General features: G+C 31.8%; 3 protein-coding genes and 1 pseudogene across 5 annotated transcripts; 2 read left to right on the top strand and 2 right to left on the bottom strand.

Moving 5' to 3' along the window:
- The first annotated feature begins 1,001 nt into the window (after positions 1-1,001).
- On the top strand, positions 1,002-10,224 carry LOC111291731 (putative LRR receptor-like serine/threonine-protein kinase At5g10290). 3 transcript variants are annotated; one of them, XM_022883659.2, is made up of 12 exons: positions 1,002-1,180; positions 2,646-2,786; positions 3,915-4,047; positions 4,204-4,275; positions 5,399-5,542; positions 5,649-5,720; positions 5,882-5,947; positions 6,138-6,208; positions 6,333-6,476; positions 7,227-7,568; positions 7,913-8,307; positions 9,594-10,224. In XM_022883659.2, the coding sequence occupies exons 2-12, from the start codon at positions 2,720-2,722 to the stop codon at positions 9,906-9,908; spliced, it is 1,821 nt and encodes a 606-aa protein (XP_022739394.1). In that variant the 5' UTR covers positions 1,002-1,180; positions 2,646-2,719; the 3' UTR covers positions 9,909-10,224. The 3 variants fall into 3 exon arrangements, with proteins under 3 accessions (XP_022739394.1, XP_089622543.1, XP_022739395.1); XM_089766417.1 differs by lacking the exon at positions 3,915-4,047; XM_022883660.2 differs by lacking the exon at positions 4,204-4,275.
- A 2,052-nt stretch (positions 10,225-12,276) lies between these two features.
- LOC149516346 (uncharacterized) lies at positions 12,277-13,031 on the bottom strand. The gene has a single exon (XM_089767267.1). The coding sequence runs from the start codon at positions 12,847-12,849 to the stop codon at positions 12,562-12,564; it is 288 nt and encodes a 95-aa protein (XP_089623393.1). The 5' UTR covers positions 12,850-13,031; the 3' UTR covers positions 12,277-12,561.
- Positions 13,032-14,486: 1,455 nt separating this feature from the next.
- On the bottom strand, positions 14,487-14,957 carry LOC149516345 (uncharacterized). The gene has a single exon (XM_089766239.1). It carries the CDS (start codon positions 14,814-14,816, stop codon positions 14,487-14,489), a length of 330 nt encoding a protein of 109 aa, XP_089622365.1. The 5' UTR covers positions 14,817-14,957.
- Positions 14,958-17,774: 2,817 nt separating this feature from the next.
- LOC111292116 (ethylene-responsive transcription factor ERF039-like) lies at positions 17,775-18,611 on the top strand (annotated as a pseudogene).
- Positions 18,612-20,362: the final 1,751 nt, after the last annotated feature.

Below are 20,362 nucleotides of genomic sequence, written 5' to 3'. Positions count from 1 at the left end.
AAAAAAATTTCCTTAAATATTATAAAATTAATAAATTTATCAACAATTATATATATTATAAGTAAATATAAAAAAATTTCTAAATCCGTCGTGGAAAGCATTCATACATCATTATAGGTGTTATTTTATGATTTATCTTCGGACATCATTTCTAAAGCCTACCAATGGCTATGCAAAACTTATCAAAACCATAGGTTACCATAATTTTGTGCTTTTTTTTTTTTTTATATAGTGTAAGATTTAAGAAAGTGGAGATTCAACTGTCGGACCTCAAATCTTTTCAACACATCTATTTAAAAAGTTAATCACAACGTGCAGCGTGTGCATTTACCTAACATATGTATGGCATGTATATATATTTTTTAATAGTATATATAAAAATAATTTGATATTAACAACCAAAAAATATTAAAATAATTTATATTTAAATTATAAAATTTAACTAAAAAATTTTCAAATCCTAATTTAAGTATAAATTTAATCCAATAGATTTTTTTCAATCAATTCAATCAAATTTATCTTGTTTCTTTATTGGAATACTAAATTCAGACAACATATACATATTCCAAAAAAAAAAAAAAAACAAAAAAGCAGACAAACATAATACTATCACGTTTGTCATAACTGTATTTATATCAAACAAATAAGACAGAATTATTAGAAAGTAAATTTAATAATAAAAATTTAAAATGAGAGAAAAAATTTTCATTTCAAGAACAAGAAAGATTAAAAATTTTAAAAAGATTTTATACTAAATTTATAAATAGTTAATCAGGAAAAAAATTCACAGGTTAAAACATGGTTAGAACTACTAAACATGGAGCCAGCCACACATCGGATTCAATCCACGGTTCAGAAAGAAAGAGTAATAATTGCAGAGTGCCTTTATAGAAGTCTTTGTGTGTCCACCCGAAATTAAAAACTACAGAAAATAAGACAATAAAAAAAGAGAAGACTGAGAAGGGAAGCATAAAGACGGAAGCTTCCCATTAGAGTTTTTCATCTTCTAAAAAACTCAGACAAACATACTGTCTTCGCTTTCACTAAGCCAGCTCATTCCTTCTAATATACAGATTAAAAGAGAATCAAAGTTTGATTCTTTCACTTTCAAGTCTCATGATCCATCTCAAATGAAAATACCCATATTTTTTTCTTTTCCAGTCTGATTCCTTTCTCAAAGGTAAGCTACTTTCTTTCTAAAACAAGTTGTAAGCTTTTGTTTTTCTTTCTTTTCTTTTCTTTTTTTTTTTGAGATTTTAAGATTTTGGTTTTGTTGTGACTGACTTCTTATCGTTTTCCTCTCTGGGTTTTGGTTAAATTCGTTGTTTATGGTTTTTTTTTTTTTTTTTTTTTAAAGTTTTAGCTTTTCTTTATTGTTCACGGAAAATATTTGTAGAGAAAAAAAATGAAATTCATAGACATTTCTAATGTTATTCTTTGTAATTAGTGGTTTGAGACTAGTTTCACTTCAGTGAATCATCGGCTGTCCTTTGGTTAGCCTTAGTTTCCATTTATTTTTCCTGTTTTTAATCAAAACATTGTTGTTTGACTTGAAATCGTCCTTGGTTAATTTTGCATTTATTTGCCTGGTACTGAATGTTAAAACCTTCATTTACTGTTCTGCAGCCTGGAAAGGGCCTTTTTGAGATTTGAGCTTATTGGAATATTGTTTGGTTTTCTTTATTCACAGTAAAACTAAGATTTGATGGATAAGTTTTTTATTGACTTATCACAGTTTATTAATTTTAGTTACTTCATATTATAACTGAAATCACAGTTTTATTGACATTTGTTTTGTTTCAACATTCTTGTAATTATAAGAAGATTCTATGTAATTTTTTTCCAATATTGTCTCTCTTTCATGCATTTTGACTCAATTGAATCTTAAAATAATTTTGGCATTCAAGAAAAGGAGACGTTTCACTTGCTCATAATAGGGATTTCACAAAGAGGTCCAGTGGTCTTTGGGTGGGAACCCCCCGCGGGGGTTACTAACCGGTTAATGGCTGATTCTTTGGGTATAGCTTTCCCCTGGCTCGTCCTTTAAATTTTCCTTTTAGTGTATTTCTCTCCATGGTGCCAAAAAAAAGGAAAAGAATGATTTTGTAAAAATGAAGTCATTATAAAGTTTTCGATCACCAAACCTAGAACTTATTGGAATGATGATTGTGAAGTTTTGTAAAAAATGTAACTGAAACGTAAGTAAAAAACTAAAAAGAAGAGAATTGCCTGCCATGTCCCGCCAAGTCCTACCCACCCAATTTTATAGAACCGCCAGTAAATGCTGTGAGGCACTAAAGGTGGTGCTTGAAGGTTGCTAGTTTCAACTATTTGACTGGTTGTCCTAACACAAATTTGTTCATGTGGGAGCTTTTTCTTTTGCTTTCTCTCTTTAGCAATTATGTTGTTTTGTGACAGAATATAGATCTCACTGCGAATGTACTTGGATTCAGGTGTGAATGTGTGACGTGGGCATGTTTAAATTTTATTACACATAGTTCCATGCTTTCTTTTGGAGGTGTTGGATATGTGTACGACTTGGGTACTTTAGGAAAATCAAGGGTTGCAGAAACATAGATGACTGGATTTGCTAATTGTAGATTATGCACGTCATATTTACAATTTGGTGCCTGTACTTTTTGCAGAGATGGAAGTCGCTTGTATGCTTATAAGAGATTTTGTATCATGGCATTGACCATTGGGGTTGACTTTACTGAAGATGGAATTACTTCTTGGTGTTCTTATATTGGCTTACTTGCTTTCTTTTGCATCTGCTGATTTTCAAGGTACATAGTTATTCTTGTTTGACATTTATTCATCAGACATGTATACATTGCACTTGTTGAAGCAATTGTTCTCTGGATTTCAGTTAGTGTGGTAAATTTGATGATAGACATTTTCTGGAATATGCACATGTATGTGTCCTTTAGTTTTTAATGTTAACTAAGTTATGATCTAATTAATTTTCTAGTAGCAATAATTACTTTGGTTTTGGGTCTTTTTTTGTGCTAAAGCATTTAGATGTAAGGAAAGACTTAGATGAAATTCCTTAGGTGAAGTCTATGAAGTTCTCTGCTAGAAACAATTAAACAAAAACTAAAATCGAAAATCAAAACCGACAAATTGAAAGATTTCGTTACATAAATTAAGTTTGTAAAATTTGAAAAAATTTTAATAAATTTTGATCTATGTTTTTAGATAGACATTTTTAGTAAAAATGTTGATAGAATTTTTACCGTTAAATAAATATCAATCAAATTTGAATTATAAATAATATTTTTAATAATTTTTTATATATTATTGATCTTCGCATTGAATTTTATCAATTTATCGGTTGGGATTTTTTATTAAAATTTTTAGTAAATCATTTTTAAGAAGGAACTTCACAAACTTCACCTAAAAAATTTCATATAAGTTTTGTCCTTAGATGTAAAGGGAAGAAGATCGAATGGGAACACAATGAGATTTACCTCCTTGCTGTCTATCAATTTGTATCAGTCAGATTTGAGTTATCGAGGCCTCTAGAGTTGGTTGCTTATGTTTTTTTAATCAAACTATATGACATTATTTCCTCTACTGAAATATTACTGGGTTGATTTTTTGAGAAACTTGGGCTGAGTTGTGCCTATATTCTAAATAATAATGATAATAAGATATCATGTAGCATGTAACCTTACTTTTTAGAGAGGAATATGGAGGTGCATGCATGACTGCAATTGTGTGTGGTAAGGTAAGATGATATTCCTTGATAATTTCATTTCCTTTTCTTCTATTGGTTTTAGATACTAATTCTTCCTTGATAATTTCATTTCCTTTTTTCTATTGATTTTAGATACTGATTCTTTAGCCATGGTTGACAAGAGGGTAATTTGTTTGCTTAATTGGATTTTGAATATCCATATCATCTGTTTCAGGAGATGCTTTAATTGCATTGAAGAATTCACTTCATGCTTCAGCCAATCAGTTGACAGATTGGAATCAAAATCTAGTTAACCCTTGCACTTGGTCAAATGTTATGTGTGATCCTAGTAATAATGTCATTTCTGTGTAAGTAATTAGTGTGTGTAATTTTTTTCTCTACTTTGATGCATAGTCACAGATGAATGCCTACATGATTTAATTGTCTATGAAATATTATTTTGTTTCTTTGCTTCTCTGTTATATGAATATAAAGTTATCCTTATACTGTCATTATGCTTTCAGGACATTGTCATCCATGAACTTTTCTGGCACCTTGTCCCCTAAAATAGGAGTTTTGTGGACTCTTTCATCACTGTACGTATGGAACATATTCGAGTGAACAATAGATTTCAATAATATACGTTCTTCGTGTATAGAATTTTGCTGAGGCCATTTTTCTTGATTTCTAAAATATGAACTCATGTACATCTTTCCTATAATGATGAAAATTCTTTTCATAATTTTAATCTCTGCTTTCGGGTTAAATTAGGTCCTTTCTCTGATGTAAGTTTTGGATGCCATGAATAGAGGCATTAAAATGCATAGCTAGAAAGCATGGTACTTATTAGAAAAAAGAAAAGGAAAAGAAGAAAAAGGAAGCAATCTGGAATCTTTAAGCAGATTGTCTAAACCAAACCTTAAAGATGCCTCAGTAGATAGCAACTATATTTAGCGTATTGGAATTGAAAAAATTTAAGAGATATTCTGCTGCACTCCATATTCGAATCCTTTATTGCTAAGGCTACACGAACACTCTGCTGAAGTTAACATTAAAAGCTTTATATTTCCAATTTCTTATGGTTGACAACAAAATCTTTTAGCTATACAACAGTGCTTGAACCATTCCTTTTTATCATTACCCTGGTGTCATGTTTCATATCGACTATTGATTTATATTGTAAAACATTACTATGCACTATGTTCTTCTTATATGATGAGGCTGATGAATCTCATTCCCTGATGAAATAATGAGGATATGTTGGTGTCTGAAAATTTTGAGAAAATCAAGTAGCTTAATGAAGCTTAATAAAGAACACTGGTCTTTAGAGGAAAAGTAATAATATCTGATTGCATAGGAGCATGATAAGGCTTTAACATATAGTTACTATGTAGCTTCATAATTTTCGTATCTTTGGAGAAAAAATATATGATGTATTCTGCATGTCTAGGAGTTGTATCTTTATATCATTGGAGAATCCTTTTAGTAAAATGTTAGGATTATTTATTATCACTAATTTAAAGCATGGACCTGTCCATGAGCCGGCCTACCTGCCTGGCCCCACTTGGGTTGGGCCCTGGACAAGGTGTTTCGAATTCAGGCCTGGAATATTATTTAATTAATAAAAATTAATTTTATTTAAATTTAATTTACAAATGTATTTAAGGGTTGAATCTTTTGTGTTTATATGTTTATGTATTGTGTGTGGTCATCATGCAGTACATTGAGCGGAAATGGTATAACTGGTGAGATACCAAATGAGTTAGGGAACTTGACAAGCTTGACCAGCTTGGATTTGGAAAATAATCGATTAACTGGAGAAATACCTTCTTCCCTTGGTAATCTTAAAAATCTTCAATTCCTGTAAGTAATACCTTTATATTATGTCGAGGTTTTTATTGTTTTTTTAAGTATTTTGCATTATCTTGTATTTATTCATTAGATGACCTTCTTTCTTCCATTCAAGCAGGACACTGAGTAAGAACAATCTTACTGGGACCGTCCCTCAGTCAATTTCAAATCTTCCAAAGTTAATCAATCTGTAAGCATTGAATCCTGAATGATATCTGAATGTTTGTTTAACAGCAGTTAATTGACTAAGTTCCGAGTTTTGAATGAATCAATCCATGTTCCCAGTTTGTAAAGTTTAGAACTTTAATGTATGAGGAGTTACTGATGGCTGTGGTTGAACTGTTTTTGCAGTCTGCTTGATTTGAATGATCTTAGCGGTCAAGTTCCTGATCATTTGTTCCGCATTGCAATTTACAAGTATGGTTATCTTTGATTAGTTTGTTTCATTTCCTATTTTAACACAAAGAAATAAAAATATTGTAAATGGTTCATTTATTTTTATTTCTGTTTATTTGCCTCCTCTCTCGCTCTCTCTCTTCAACAGCATGCATGCACACACCACTGATATTATCAGCAGTGAACTAAAGCTGACGTACCTTTATTTCAGTTTTACAGGAAACAGAGTAAATTGTGGTGAAAATTTTCCTCACCCTTGTGTGTCAAGTGGAAATGATTCAGGTAATTGAATTAACTATTTTGTCTGAATTACATTGTTTTGTGATGTGCAATGGTTTCCAAGATACAACATTTAAATTTGCATCATAATTTATCTATCTATCTGTGAGGTTTCTCTTTCTTGCAGGTTCTTCGCAGAAGCCAAAGGTTGGAATTATCGTTGGAATTGTTGGGGGATTTGTAATTCTTCTTCTTATTGGTGGCTTGCTATTTTTCCTGTACAAGGGTAGACAGAAAGGCTACAGGGGTGAAGTATTTGTAGATGTTGCAGGTTACTGCTACCTTTCATTTATGAGTACTTCTGAATGAAAACCAGCAGCTGATGATTTATTATGTCTTTTTCAAAGTTTTTCTCTTGTTTACTTTTATTTAATTTTTTGGTCTTGTCTCTCTACTGGGGGATCAAACGGTTTATCTATAGGGTGATTTATACTACTCATCAAGGTTTATTTAATCTGTCTCTGTGGTTCTAGGCCAGTAAGATTTAAATGGCAAGGGATTAATCTTAGTTCATTAAGTGAACATAAAACCCTAGGCTATTTAGTTGGGAAAATTATATGTCTCATTCATAAATCTTCTAAAGATTGAAATTATTAATATACTGGGTGGCTTGGATAACATCAATCAGAACTGACCCAAATCTGAATCAAGTTTGCTATTTTTGAGAAACATTTACACTCAATGTTGGTGGAGATGAAAACTATTTGAAATACGAACAGGCCTTTATAAAATGTTAGGACTTGACAGAAATTAAAAACTCTGCTTAAATCTCAGATATGTTACAAAAACAGAATCTGAAATCTGAAATAATTTAAATTATTGCTCAGAAGTTGGTAGTTATTGCTTTGTGAAACTCAAATCTGTTTTTCTTGGTTGTCTGCTGTTTAGGAAGGCTATATATGTTTTACTCTACTGTGCTTATGAATCAAGTTTCATATGTTGACATTGTATTTTAAAGGATGTATTGTACATTATATTGCTGGCAGATTTGTTTTGAAACTTGTTAAATTTGCATGGTCAGGTGAAGTTGACCGAAGAATTGCTTTTGGTCAATTAAAAAGGTTTGCATGGAGGGAATTACAGTTGGCTACGGATAGCTTCGATGAAAAGAATATCCTTGGACAGGGAGGTTTTGGAAAGGTTTATAAAGGTGTGCTTTCTGATAACACAAAAGTTGCTGTTAAGAGATTAACTGATTTTGAAAGTCCTGGAGGAGATGCAGCTTTTCAACGTGAAGTTGAGATGATAAGTGTAGCCGTTCACAAGAATCTCTTACGTCTGATTGGCTTTTGCACAACACTAACAGAACGCCTTTTGGTCTATCCATTTATGCAGAACTTAAGTGTGGCCTATCGTCTTAGAGGTACTACTTCTTTGAGAATTTTATTCAGTATGACTTTTATTACATATTTTAACTCTTGATCTTGAGTTTCTAAAGAAACATAATGTATATTTTCTTCATGTGATAGATGCAAGCATGAGAGCTCTTCTACATTGAGCATATTCTTAGAATACACATTTCTTTAACCGTCAGTTTTTTGGTAATTTATCAGGGTTGATGTAACTGCTTTCAATTTGTTATATGAAATGAAAAATGAATATTGCCTTTTTCAGACTGCCTAATTTGTGGGCAGAAGGAATGCTCTTTACCTGATTGCTGTTATATACCTTCATATAATGTTTGACTAATATCTGGTACTTTTGCAGAACTCAAACCTGGTGAACCTGTTTTAGATTGGCCTACAAGAAAAAGAATAGCCGTGGGTGCAGCACGTGGGCTGGAATACCTTCATGAACATTGTAATCCTAAGATCATTCATCGGGATGTGAAGGCAGCTAATGTATTATTGGATGAAGATTTTGAAGCAGTTGTTGGTGACTTTGGCCTTGCAAAGTTGGTGGATGTGAGGCGGACAAATGTGACTACTCAAGTTCGCGGGACAATGGGCCACATAGCACCTGAGTACTTGTCGACCGGAAAGTCATCAGAAAGGACAGATGTCTTTGGTTATGGGATTATGCTTCTAGAGCTTGTAACAGGTCAACGCGCAATTGATTTTTCACGCTTGGAAGAAGAAGATGATGTTTTGCTGCTTGATCATGTAAGATAACTCCAATCTATTACTGTGTTGGCTTTGGCATATGTTTCTTTCTCCTTTTCTCCTATTTCTTTACATGCTTGTATATGTGCATGGTGTGCATTCTGCAATGCTGCCACCTTAAGTTGTAGCATATGCTGTATTCACACTGGCCACAAATTTTTAATAAGTTGGTAGGTGCACAACCTCCCATGTATATGATTATATGTTGTTATGACAAATACCCAATCAAGCAAGCGGAAACTAAAAAAATCAAACACAAAGAACACACAAAGGTTTTTCTTGTGGAAGGATTCCACAACTTTCAACTAACAAACTTTCTATATTATGACTTCTAATTCATTCTCTCTCTCACAATCTCTTATACCCAATAGGCCAAAACCCATTACAACTGAGAGCTCTCTCTGACTATCTCTTAAAGGTGCCTTTCAACTGTCTAAAACAACATACACTTTACCCCAAGCATAAGCACTATTAATAGGCATCCAAAAAAGCCTGAACTTATCTACAGAGGAAAAAATTAATTTCCAAGCAATTTTACCAAGGTAATTTGAAACAAACATAATTAAATTTTGAGTAGTAAATGTAAATCCCAGCATATGTTTATCTATTGTAAAAGGTAATAAAATGCAAACCTATATGTTTATTGCAGCCATTTTACCCTTATTGGTGCTGAATGTTGGTTTCTCTTATTGACTCTAGTGAGCAAGCTTGTATTGTTTATTTGGAGTTGTATATGAGTTGTATATGCCTTATTTCACTTTATGGTCATGTGTACTAGGATATCTTGTGAGGATGGGACTTTAACTTGGTCTTCACATCTGTTGATGGTCATATATGCTTAATTCTATCAAAGCTGATTTAGCATTACATTTTGGTAGAAAGGATGGTTGGGCTTGTTGCTTCAATTCTAATTCTTGATAGGACTGGAAAAGAAAATAGTGTTTACTTGTATGGGAAGTCTGTTTTTATCATCATGTTGGAGTTTAATTAGATTTGTTGCATTTTTAAAGAGGCTACTAAATCTGAGTCTTAACCTATATTAGGCAAGCTATATAGGACATTGGTATGTGTTTCTTGCCATATCTAGTTCCTGTTATGTCGGTCTGGAACAATAAAGGAAACATCTTTAGGCTCCTTTTTACCTTTGAGAATTGTGTGTTTGATCTGTGGGGATGAATTCATAATAGTTTGGTTCACAAATACATGCTGTTTCATGATTGAATCATTCAAGCTTTGCACTACTTTGGCCTTCTTCTCACCGGCTGGGTACTCGTTTGCTTGTGAAGGTCAAGAAGCTGGAAAGGGAGAAAAAGCTGGATGCTATTGTAGATCGTAATCTCAATAAAAATTACAACATCCAGGAGGTGGAAGCAATGATCCAAGTTGCATTGCTTTGTACCCAAGCATCACCAGAGGACCGTCCAGCAATGTCGGAGGTGGTGAGGATGCTTGAAGGAGAGGGGCTGGCTGAGAGGTGGGAAGAATGGCAGCATGTTGAAGTTACACGTAGGCAAGAGTATGAAAGACTGCAAAGGAGATTTGAATGGGGAGAAGATTCATTATATAACCAAGATGCTATCGAGTTATCTGGTGGAAGATGAGGTAAAGATTCCCTTGCTTGTTAAGAGCTTGTAACATCCTAGTTTGTGTTAGTAGGTTAGCTAATTAATGTTTCATTTGGTGAGTAAAATTTTAATTTGAGCAATGATAGGAAAATGGTGAGAAAAAGACGAAGATGCCATCATATTTTTTATATCCGATGCATTATTTACAACTCTCCTTTTCTACATGTTTTATCCAAGATTTCCTGTATGTGTTTTTCACATCTAAGAGCAAACCTGAAGAAAGGGCTTGATCTTGTATTGCTACATGATGTGGTTTTTCTTAAGAATATGAAAGATTGTGGAATTTTACCAATCCTGGTTTCATTTATTATTTTCCTAAATCCAAGGTTAAAAGACCTTTCTTTTCTTGGTAGGAAGGTTACTGTTTAACTTGTTCAAAGCCAACTTGATTGTGTTGATCTATAAATATGATAATTTTCTATTTAAATAAGATCATAGTTCACCATATCTGTCTACGTGTATATAATTTATGCTTGTTAACTAAATACTACATCACTCGTATTGAACTAGGACGCAATCTGATTCATTGAAGCAATTGTTTTAGCCGATTCGATCATTTTTGCTTTTAGCAACATTTCATTAACCAACAGCATCTTGCTGCTGCTGATAATCTTTTTCTCGACTTCATGGCTGGAGTTTGGCTCTGCTAACAAATAGGGTGGTAGCTGCTCTTCATGCTCCTAGACCTCAAAGCTGAAACCGCAAACTGTGTAATCCACCTCTGCCATTGGCAGAGCTTCAATTGACGTATGCAATTACAATTTGCTTAAGATATTATGTAACTGAGTACCCAGCGTCTAGCTTATGACCTCTTGCCTTAACCATTTATATAGATGAAGCAGTTTCACCTTTTTCCTATAGCGACTGCGTAGGTAATGAAGATACACGAGACTTACCTTCACAAATAAATTAGGTTGATACTAAATGGTACCATTTTGTCCATGAATCATGATCCGTTTTTTCGTATATCATCTATCAGTGAGTCCATACATGGACACGGGTAATCTGGGCTTTCATTTTCTTAGATTAGCTAGTTACTAGATGAATCTGCTTTGTACCAAATAAAAATTATCAATAATCTGTTGGTCACGTATTGAATTTTTAGTTTTGATAATTAAATTTTAAAATTTGATAACTTCAAATATATATAAAAAAATAAATTATTGAACTATACACTAGCATTAGGTAGTTTTACAAGTGGTTAATATTAATTATTTTCAAATGTTTGGACACGCTTCTCCTGAATGCTTCTGTCAGATATGCATGCCCACTCTCGGTATTTTTATCGCCAACACTGGCATGCATCTGGCTTAGAAAACCGAAGTTGCGGCCACCAGAGCCAATTATACAATTTGCAATGATTTCTTCCTCTCCTTCATCAGCACGCAAAAGGGCTGGAGGCAAGTCCAATTCCTCCTCTTCCCATGCCTCAATAACCATACCCCATTCAAGATAATCGGTTCCTGCCATTGCTAAAGCTTCTACATGAAGGTCGATCGTATTTTCTCTTGTTTCAGATTTAGTCTTGCAGGAACAAAGTAGTGTAGATTGTTTGAGAACTGAGAACGGTTACAATCTTATTTATAGTAAGACCAACTAAACACAAGTATGCAATTACGTTATGCATATGATCCATATGCAAACTTCTAAAAATTCACGAGTAGCATAAAATTCACGTGCAGGTTTCTCTCTAATTCTCAATGCTGGTTTTCTTTGAGGGGTTCTTGAGATTATAGTCATCAAAAAGCAATAGTCTCGTGATCATATATAGGTAGATTTTTCCTCAACCAAAGGCATGACGCAAGCTTGGTAGCTGATGTATGTATACGCCATGGGTGAAGTAATCAAGCTATGATGATGTGACCATGAACCTCAAAGAAGAACCCAAAAGCATGAAGAAATAATTAGAGGGTAAACTGAAGACATAAATGATTTATATGAGGGTTTTGGACTTGAATGAGAAGGGCAGAGTTGCATGAGTAGTCAGAATTGTTAAAAGATTCAATTTGCTGGAAGCATCAGGACTGAATTAACCAATTTACTTCGAGCCAAAAAACACATGTTTATATTGACAGAGTTGTTTGAACATTGGCTAACTGCTTCATAGCTGAAGAATTAAAAAATGTGCAGTTAGTTATCTTGCAACCAAATTGATATGATTTTGAGTTCTTTAAGTTATTTGGTGTTGTATTGAAATTCACGGGGAGTCCTAAAGCATGGCTTTTAGGAGAGGTACAGGATGAATTGTCTTTGGATGCTAAATTCTAGCAGTTTTGTTTTATATGTTATAGGTTCACAATGAGCAGATAACTAGCTAGGCAATAGCTTTTGCACTTGCAGGTGTTCTTTCAATAAAGATGAATGTGATCGGGATAGACTGATCAGAAATTTGAATCGTTTTCACATGTTCTCCAGGTGTACTCACATAATTCTTTCATTAAAAAGAAAACAATTAACCAAGGAAAGAAATATCTGTCAAAGTCTACGATATTATCATAGTAGTTGAGAATGAAACTAATACTACAAGAGCTTGATAAGTTGTCCATTGGATAGACAAAAACCATTTGTTTGATTTAGAAGCGAAGGACAAAAAAAAACCATCCGCAGACATCTTAGACTATTGATCAGTTCATGCATCTTGGCACAATTTCTTGCCCATAATTCTTCCGTCAGAAAAGCTCACTCTGATCAGTAATATGATCATCAACACCATTGTCTGGCTTTGCAAATCAAAATGGGAGGTAGAAGAGCTACAATTAATAGCACTTTTTTCTATGATTTCTTCCTCTCCTTCTTCATCAGCAAGTAAATAGGCTGGAGGAAAGTCCAAGTCCTCCTGTTCCCATTCTTCAATATTCATACCCCATTCAAGATAGTCAGCTCCTGCCATTGCTAAAGCTTCTATTGAAACTGACATGAGTTACGAGGATTGTGTTTTTCTCTTGCAACAAGAACAAAATAGCATAAATTTTTTGAGAACTAAGAATGACTAAAAGCTTATTTATAGTACGAGCAACTAAAAGCAAGTAAGCATTTATGGTTTGCACGATCCATGAACGGAGGATGCAGACTTCTCAAACTTCACGGGTAGCATACAAATCAAATGCAGGTCAGGCCTCTCTTCGACTCTCAAGATTGGTCCTTTTTGGTGGGTTTTGTTGAGGTTACTCATATTCATCAGGGAAGCAATAGTCTCGTGATTATACAGGCAGTTTTCTATTGATTCAAGCCATGACGCCAGCTTATAGCTGATTTATGTAAGACGACGCGACGTTTTGACAATATTTTGGGACAATCCTAAACCAAAATCACTCAAGAAAACCAAATTAAAACCGGTTAGAACGATTTGTTCGGATAAGCAATTTGACTTTGAAAGCTTGAGTACTCGTTAGAATTTTTTCAGAAAATTCAATTCGGATGAAGCACAATGACTGAGAGACATTACGTGCTTTTGTTAGCAAAGGTGTATGAACATTGGCTTACAGGCTCACAGCTCCTTAGCTGAAGGAAATCACCGTCTTGCAAAGAGATAAAACAAAACTATAGGCTGAGAATGAAGGTTGATATAATTAAAATCACCCTCTTGTGCTGATTTAGCAAGAAATTAAATTAATTAAATCATTAAAATGACATTCTCGTGATCTATATTTGAGCCGTAATTGGAAATTTATTGGAAAATTCAATCCGGAAAGAGCATAGGAGAAGGAATGAAGTACTCACATATGTACTTGGAAGAAATATCAAATGCTTGTAGTAATAAAGGTGTGTGAACATTAACTCGCATCTACTTAGCTAAAGAAGTCAAGATTGACGAATTGGTTTGATTAATTTTGATTGCTAATACATACTCTCGTCAAGATGTCTTCCAATAAATTTAACTATTTAATTCAAACCTCTCTTTATATATAAATATGAAGAGACATATGCATGGAGGGAGTTACATCAGTGAAAAATTAATTGATTTTATATATTTTTTATAATTTTATGTACAATTAATATTTTAACAAATTGATCGTTAAATTTAAAATATAATTACATTCATTATGCATGTAAAATTTTAAATCAATATGATATTTTTATCATATTAATCGAGAATACTTTTTTAGTATATATTCACTGATTAAAATATTTTTATATCAATACATTTTTAATTAACTCAAAATTTAACATGCATGATCTAATCATTAATAAAATATTACATATTGTAAATTTTCCACGGCGAACTTTACCAAGATAAATGTTCAAGGCGAAGGATTATAAGCTCTAGGACACTTTAGAGTTCTGAAGATCATTGCTGATTTACAGGCATATAGGAGATATTAATTGCTAAAATAATTGAAAGAAATCAAGACGATAAACATAGAGAGTAAAAGCAAAAGCTTGAAGAAATTTGATTAATTAAAGCTATTTTTAATTCATCTACGAATTTTATCAATATGACATTGATGATTGAACGAACAAGTAACGAAAAGAATTTAACAATGAAAGAATAGCAGCAAAAACATAAAAAACAAGACAAAAAATTCTTCACAATTTGTTACAAAAAGAATGTAGCTAAAGATATTGCTTTATCATGGTTCGCATTATTTTTTCTATCGACATGAAATAGAACCATATATTCTCAATTTTTCTTCTCCTCCATTGAACCACTTCAGGATTGCAAAGTTCATGACTGACTCTTTCACTTGCACTATCATCTTCTGGCTTATTATAGCTACAACCGCAGCCTTCTTCAAATTGCCTTTCCATGAATTCTTCTTCGTAGTCGTCTGCCAGCAAATGTGGCGGAGGCTGCTCGTCATCACGCTCCCACTCTTCAATATCCATACCCCATTCCACATAATCAACCCCCGCCATTGCTAAAGCTTCAAGTGAAACTGACATGATTGTTATGATTCTAATCGAACTTGCAGCCGGGATGGCTTGGAAACTGACCAGAAATCTTGTATTTATAGGCTACTTACTTCCCGACGAATAATTTTCTTCTCAAAACTCACGGGCTAGCCAGCCTCATGAAATGATCAAGTTGATGCTTTTCTCTTTGAAGGAAAAATAGAGAAAGTGAAGGGATAAATTTGAAGTGGGTTAATTTTAGTGTATATTGCATTCTTAATTCATAAAAAAGGTGACATTCTCGTGATTGTTCATTTGACCAAAGTATCCTAAATTTTTTGCCTGCTGGACAATGCTGATTACAGAAACATTGACCAATGGTCAGCCACTTAGGAACGTCAACTCGCTGCATTCAAAACTCATGTCAACTGTTTAAACCTGAAATTTAGGTTTGAAAGTTTTACATTCAAATTAAAAAAAGAAGAATTGAGGAGATGGAACTACCTTCAAATGTGTAGCCTAAATCACTTTTGGTTTAGGCAAGTTAACTTGTGTTAAATATATATATATATATTTTACTATAGTTAGCTTAGATTGACATGATTAGTTTTGGGTATGGGCGTATGTGTAAAAATTTTATGAGTTGATAGTTTGATGGATTAATCATGTCAAAATTTAATTAAAAAAGTTTTTTTTAATGTAAAAAGTCATAATTCAAAGATGAAAAAAAAATATAAATATTATATTTTTAAAATAATTATATAAATTAATTAAATTAAATTTGAATTTAATTAAACAAGCTTGTTCTTATGTAATAAATAGGTCATGTAAATGTAAGTTTTTTTTTTTTTTTTTTACTATTACCAATTTCGCAACATTTAACTTGTTTTAAAAGGAAAACATAATATGTCGAGTGTCAACCTTCAAACACAAACACATACGTGTGATTTTGCCAAGTTTTCGAACTGCTCTACTCGAAGGAATAAAATTGTCAACCTCCTCTCTTTAAATATAGTCTTTTCCAATACCTATGCTTAATTGACTGTTCAACAATATGATTTTCCAATGTTAATTGTTCCACTTGTCTTAAATATATATTTTTACTGTTTTCTATGTTAGCCACCTCATCAGCTTCTCGCTCCGTTCGTGCTACTTCAATTTTGGCGGCATCTTCCACGACTAGTAAGTTGAGAGCAAGCTTTTTCCATGTATACAGCACATGACATTTATATAAAAGGAAAAAAAATTATATATACATAATAATTACAAAAATTATACATTCGCAGTATCAACAATAATGTGATTTATTATTTATTAATAAAAAATATATTTTTTTAATTTTAATAATTTTAAGTTTTAAAAAAATCATATAATATATATAATTTTTGTTTATGAAATAATTAAAAGTAATAATAATTTAGATTAGATCGAATTTAATTTAATTTTTTTAAACATTTAATATTATAAATTTTTAAATTTTGAATTAATATCTCTTTTAAAAACGATTAGATTTGAATTAGCAACTCAGTTTAATTTAGTTTATCAAGTTTTAAAATTTTTTTTTATTTTTTTATATTATTTTAATATAAATTTTAATATATTTGAATAAATTTATATATAAATAATTATTTTTATTTTATAAAAATTTTAAAAAATATATAAAATTAATAAAATATATAATTTAATTCGATTTTTATTTTATTTTATATTTTAATTTTAATTTAATATATAAATTTAATTTAAATTAAACAAAAAAATTAATCCAAATCGTATAATTTTAAATTGAATTTTCTTTTTCTTAATTTTTGTTTTCTCTCCGTTTTGACCGAGTAATGTTGCAAACCTAGGGGCGAATCCTTAGGTCTGCCTCTTCAAGGGGGTCTATGGCCTTATAAAGTTAGCAAATATACATCTTGGTCTATTGATTTTATTTTTCTACCAAAACATATTTAGTTGATTAATTATATTTGCATATTGACTTGAATATTACAAAAATATTTAGAAAATAAAATAATTAATTTTGTTAAATTTTTATTTTTAAATATATTTTAATATATAAATAAATAATAAAAATAAAATATCAAATATTTATAATTTTATAAAATTTATTAAAATCTATCAAATCGAATATTAAATTTCTCAAATAAATTTAAAATCAAATTAAAATAATAAAATATAAAATTAGATGAAATTTGAATTAAATTTTAAATCTTAAAATTTTGAACCGAACTAAATCCACGGAATTTTTTTTTGAGCTCATGGTAATAGAGCTCATTGACGTGACACCCTAAGCTAAGGCTAAGCCCATGGCTATAAGCTATGGTTGGGAGAGTCAAGTCAAACACAGTCCCAATTCTGAAAATGATGATGCCATTGATGATGTAGACTTTATCATAATGACATCTTACTGTTATACAGCTGGTTAAACGCGTTTCTTTATTATTCAATATTTATTGATTCTGCTATTTTCAACTTTGTTTTACCTCTGAAATTACCACCTTATCCTTCCTCTTTTTTTTTATTCATCCCTACAAAATAAACAATTTCATATTTTAATACAAAATAATTATAAATAATAATAATTTTCTCATCTGAAATAGATTTTATCCGGATAAAATTTTATATTAAAATTCCAATATATTACTTCCAAGTGAAAGTTTAAAATTTTAATAATTATGCATAGGAGCATTTAACTCAATTTAAAAATATGTATTTTTTTATGCAAAAACATATTCAAATTCTTCTTTTAAAATAATAAAATTTTTGACAAATCTGATATTTTTAAAAAGATATTAAAAAATTTTCAAATTGTCAATTAAACAAGAATTAAAATTTAATTTTTGACAACTTTGTGAGTAAGTAGTGAGTAAATGGAGAGGTCAGTTGTGTAATTTGAAGGTTGAGGTACAATTATATGCATTTGTGTGTACTTGTTCATGTCCTTTATTATTTTTTTGGGTGCATTTATCCATGTCCTTTTTCAATCAAAATCTCAAATACAACCAAAATGCCAGCCGCAGCCAGCTATCTTCACTTTCCTATCTCTTTACACTCCAATCTGTCCCTATTTATGATGTCTTCCCTTGCCATGGATTTCTATTCTAACCAAGCCAAACCAACCACCTGAAACTTCAATAACATAGATTGCGGTTCTCACTTCTTTCATGTCCGTTAGTGAGAAGGAGCCTTGTAAATTTCAATCACCCACGGCTGCCAAGCCCCAACCGAAGCACAAGACCAAGACCGAGCGCCTCTCCAAAAAACGTGCCGGTAATCAAGACGACACCCCGTTTCGCGGGGTACGTAAGCGGAGGTGGGGGCGTTACGTGTCGGAGATACGCTTACCGGGTCAAAAGACTCGGATATGGCTGGGGTCGTTTGGCTCACCAGAAATGGCGGCCCGAGCATATGACTCGGCCGCGTTCTTCTTGAAGGGTGAGTCGGCTATACTTAACTTCCCCGACTTGGTTGGGTCACTTCCCCGGCCACAATCGTACTCCAGGAGGGACATACAATCCGCTGCGGCTAAAGCGGCTTTGCAGGAACCGGTTGGAAACCGAGACAGGTTTGAACCTAGTGTAAATACTGTGTCGGATGATGGTCCCGAATGCTTCGCTTGGTGGGATGAGTTGGCGGTGTTGCCGTTTGAGGAAGTGAAAGGAACTCCTTTACCCAGCCCTATGAGGTTTCATTCAGCGGAGGGAGAGCTGTGGTCTTTCATGGATCACGATGACCTCTTAACTTCCTGCTTTGAGTTTTGAGTTGTAAATATAATGGTATTTCTATCTTCCTTATCCAGTTGATTGAATTATTAAATTTAATGGACAAGATTAGAAGAATTTTGTTGCATATTAAAATAATTAATATAGATTAATTTGATAAATAAATGACAATTTCTACTTATGTATTCTCAGATAACATGCTATAGAAATTTAATTTTCGTACTAAAAACCTTCAAACATTTGGTGAACAATAAAAAAGAAAGTGCAGGATAACATGTTATTGGAAATTTTTTCACAAATTACCATGATCACAATTTTTTATTATCAAAAACAGAACACACGATTTTAGACCTAGCGGTACAACAAACAGGATACAACGGCAATAGAATACAAAATTATGAAAATAATAAGATAAAAAGATAATATGAAAATAAAATAAAAAAGATAAGATAAGAAGGTGATGGATTTAATAATAATATGAATATAATATAAAAATAAGATATAAAAGTAATAGGATTAATAAAATTAAAATATACATTTTATTTTTTGTATAAATGTAAATTATAATAAGTAAGTTTTATAAATACTATGATTTAGATTTAAATATTTTATACATATAAATATGAGAATCTATACAATATGAATACTCGACAAATCTATAAAAATCTGAAAGAACATAGAAACAAGGGTGAGTGCTAGCTCAAGTTGGCTTTACGTTCCAAATCCAAACTTGCGCCTTAACATGAAGCCTTCGGCAAATTGGACTCGGAAGTGGATGCTCCAATTTGTCATCAGTCAAGCCCATGTATTGTATTTTGTGTCTGTTCGAAAAAATACACTTCAATCATCGATTTGAGTTCGATCCTAAGATGAAAGGAGTATAATTTATTCCGATGAAAGAAAATTTTTAACTCAACAGATAATGGAAACCAAAAACCTTTTTGTAGTGTATAATTTATTCAGATTGGAACGGGTGGAAATAGTTGTTTTGAGTTTGGATCAATTTAGACAGCTCCACTTTAAAAATGCTATTACTAGGTTTCACACCTATAATTATTTCACAATCCAAACTCAAAGGAAAATTTTCATTACTTGATGAAGCATTTTTTGAGTTTAGGCCATGTTTGTTTTGGGCATTCCCATCTCTAGAAAAGACTCTCTCCCGGTACCAAAAATGATGGGCCTATTAGGCTGATTTATAACTCCATTTTCTTAAGGTGAATTGGGCGCATGCCTTTTGGGAGTCCCTTGATTCACAAATTCATACAAGCCACTGGGACAAAGTGGAGGCTCAATTCTTTCTTTGATTTGAGGTCAAATTATGTTGCATTTTATGAAAATTTTGAATTTCGTTTTTGTATTATAATTCATTTAAATTTAATTCTCATTGATAATCTTAATCCAATCAACATTTATGTGATCAAATCAACAGCCATATTAATATTTTTAATAATAAAAAATTAATAAAATTAGTAATTCGTTTAAAATTACCAAATCAAAATAATATGATAACTAAACTTATATGAATTATGTTATATGTGCAAGAATTAAATTCTAAATTTTGGCATAATCTAAAAATCGCTCGTGTAATTTAACTTTAATTTGACTCTCCACTAAACTCTAAATTGAATCCAATTTGTTTTATGTTTTTTTTTTTTTAATTATATGTTTTAAAAAAAATTTTTAAAAAAATTAATAATAGAATTAACCAAATAGAACTTAAAAAACATGTTTTAGTGGTTCAAATTTTTTAATGCAAAGGAGGCTAAAAATTAAAAAAAAAAAATCAGTGAAGAGGGGAATTTACAAATATAGAATATAGACTCAATTACTTTTTAAAGTGGAGAAATTTTTTTAAATACTGAGCTCATCAAT

Source organism: Durio zibethinus, chromosome 10 (genome assembly GCF_047325235.1).
Source record: "Durio zibethinus cultivar Kanyao isolate XHJ-2024 chromosome 10, ASM4732523v1, whole genome shotgun sequence".
Classification (NCBI taxonomy): domain Eukaryota; kingdom Viridiplantae; phylum Streptophyta; class Magnoliopsida; order Malvales; family Malvaceae; genus Durio; species Durio zibethinus.
Note: the sequence above shows the minus strand (reverse complement) of the source record. Positions and strands in the feature narration are given on the sequence as shown.

What these genes read in the sequence shown, in the direction of transcription:
- LOC111291731 (XM_022883659.2), top strand. Translation starts at nt 2,720, where the DNA reads ATGGAATTACTTCTTGGTGTTCTTATATTGGCTTACTTGCTTTCTTTT. An exon ending in CTTAAAAATCTTCAATTCCT is followed by an intron (nt 5,543 to 5,648) that starts GTAAGTAATACC and finishes CCATTCAAGCAG; the next exon opens with GACACTGAGTAAGAACAATC. An exon ending in ATGTTTTGCTGCTTGATCAT is followed by an intron (nt 8,308 to 9,593) that starts GTAAGATAACTC and finishes TTGCTTGTGAAG; the next exon opens with GTCAAGAAGCTGGAAAGGGA.
- LOC149516346 (XM_089767267.1), bottom strand. Translation starts at nt 12,849, where the DNA reads ATGTCAGTTTCAATAGAAGCTTTAGCAATGGCAGGAGCTGACTATCTT.
- LOC149516345 (XM_089766239.1), bottom strand. Translation starts at nt 14,816, where the DNA reads ATGTCAGTTTCACTTGAAGCTTTAGCAATGGCGGGGGTTGATTATGTG.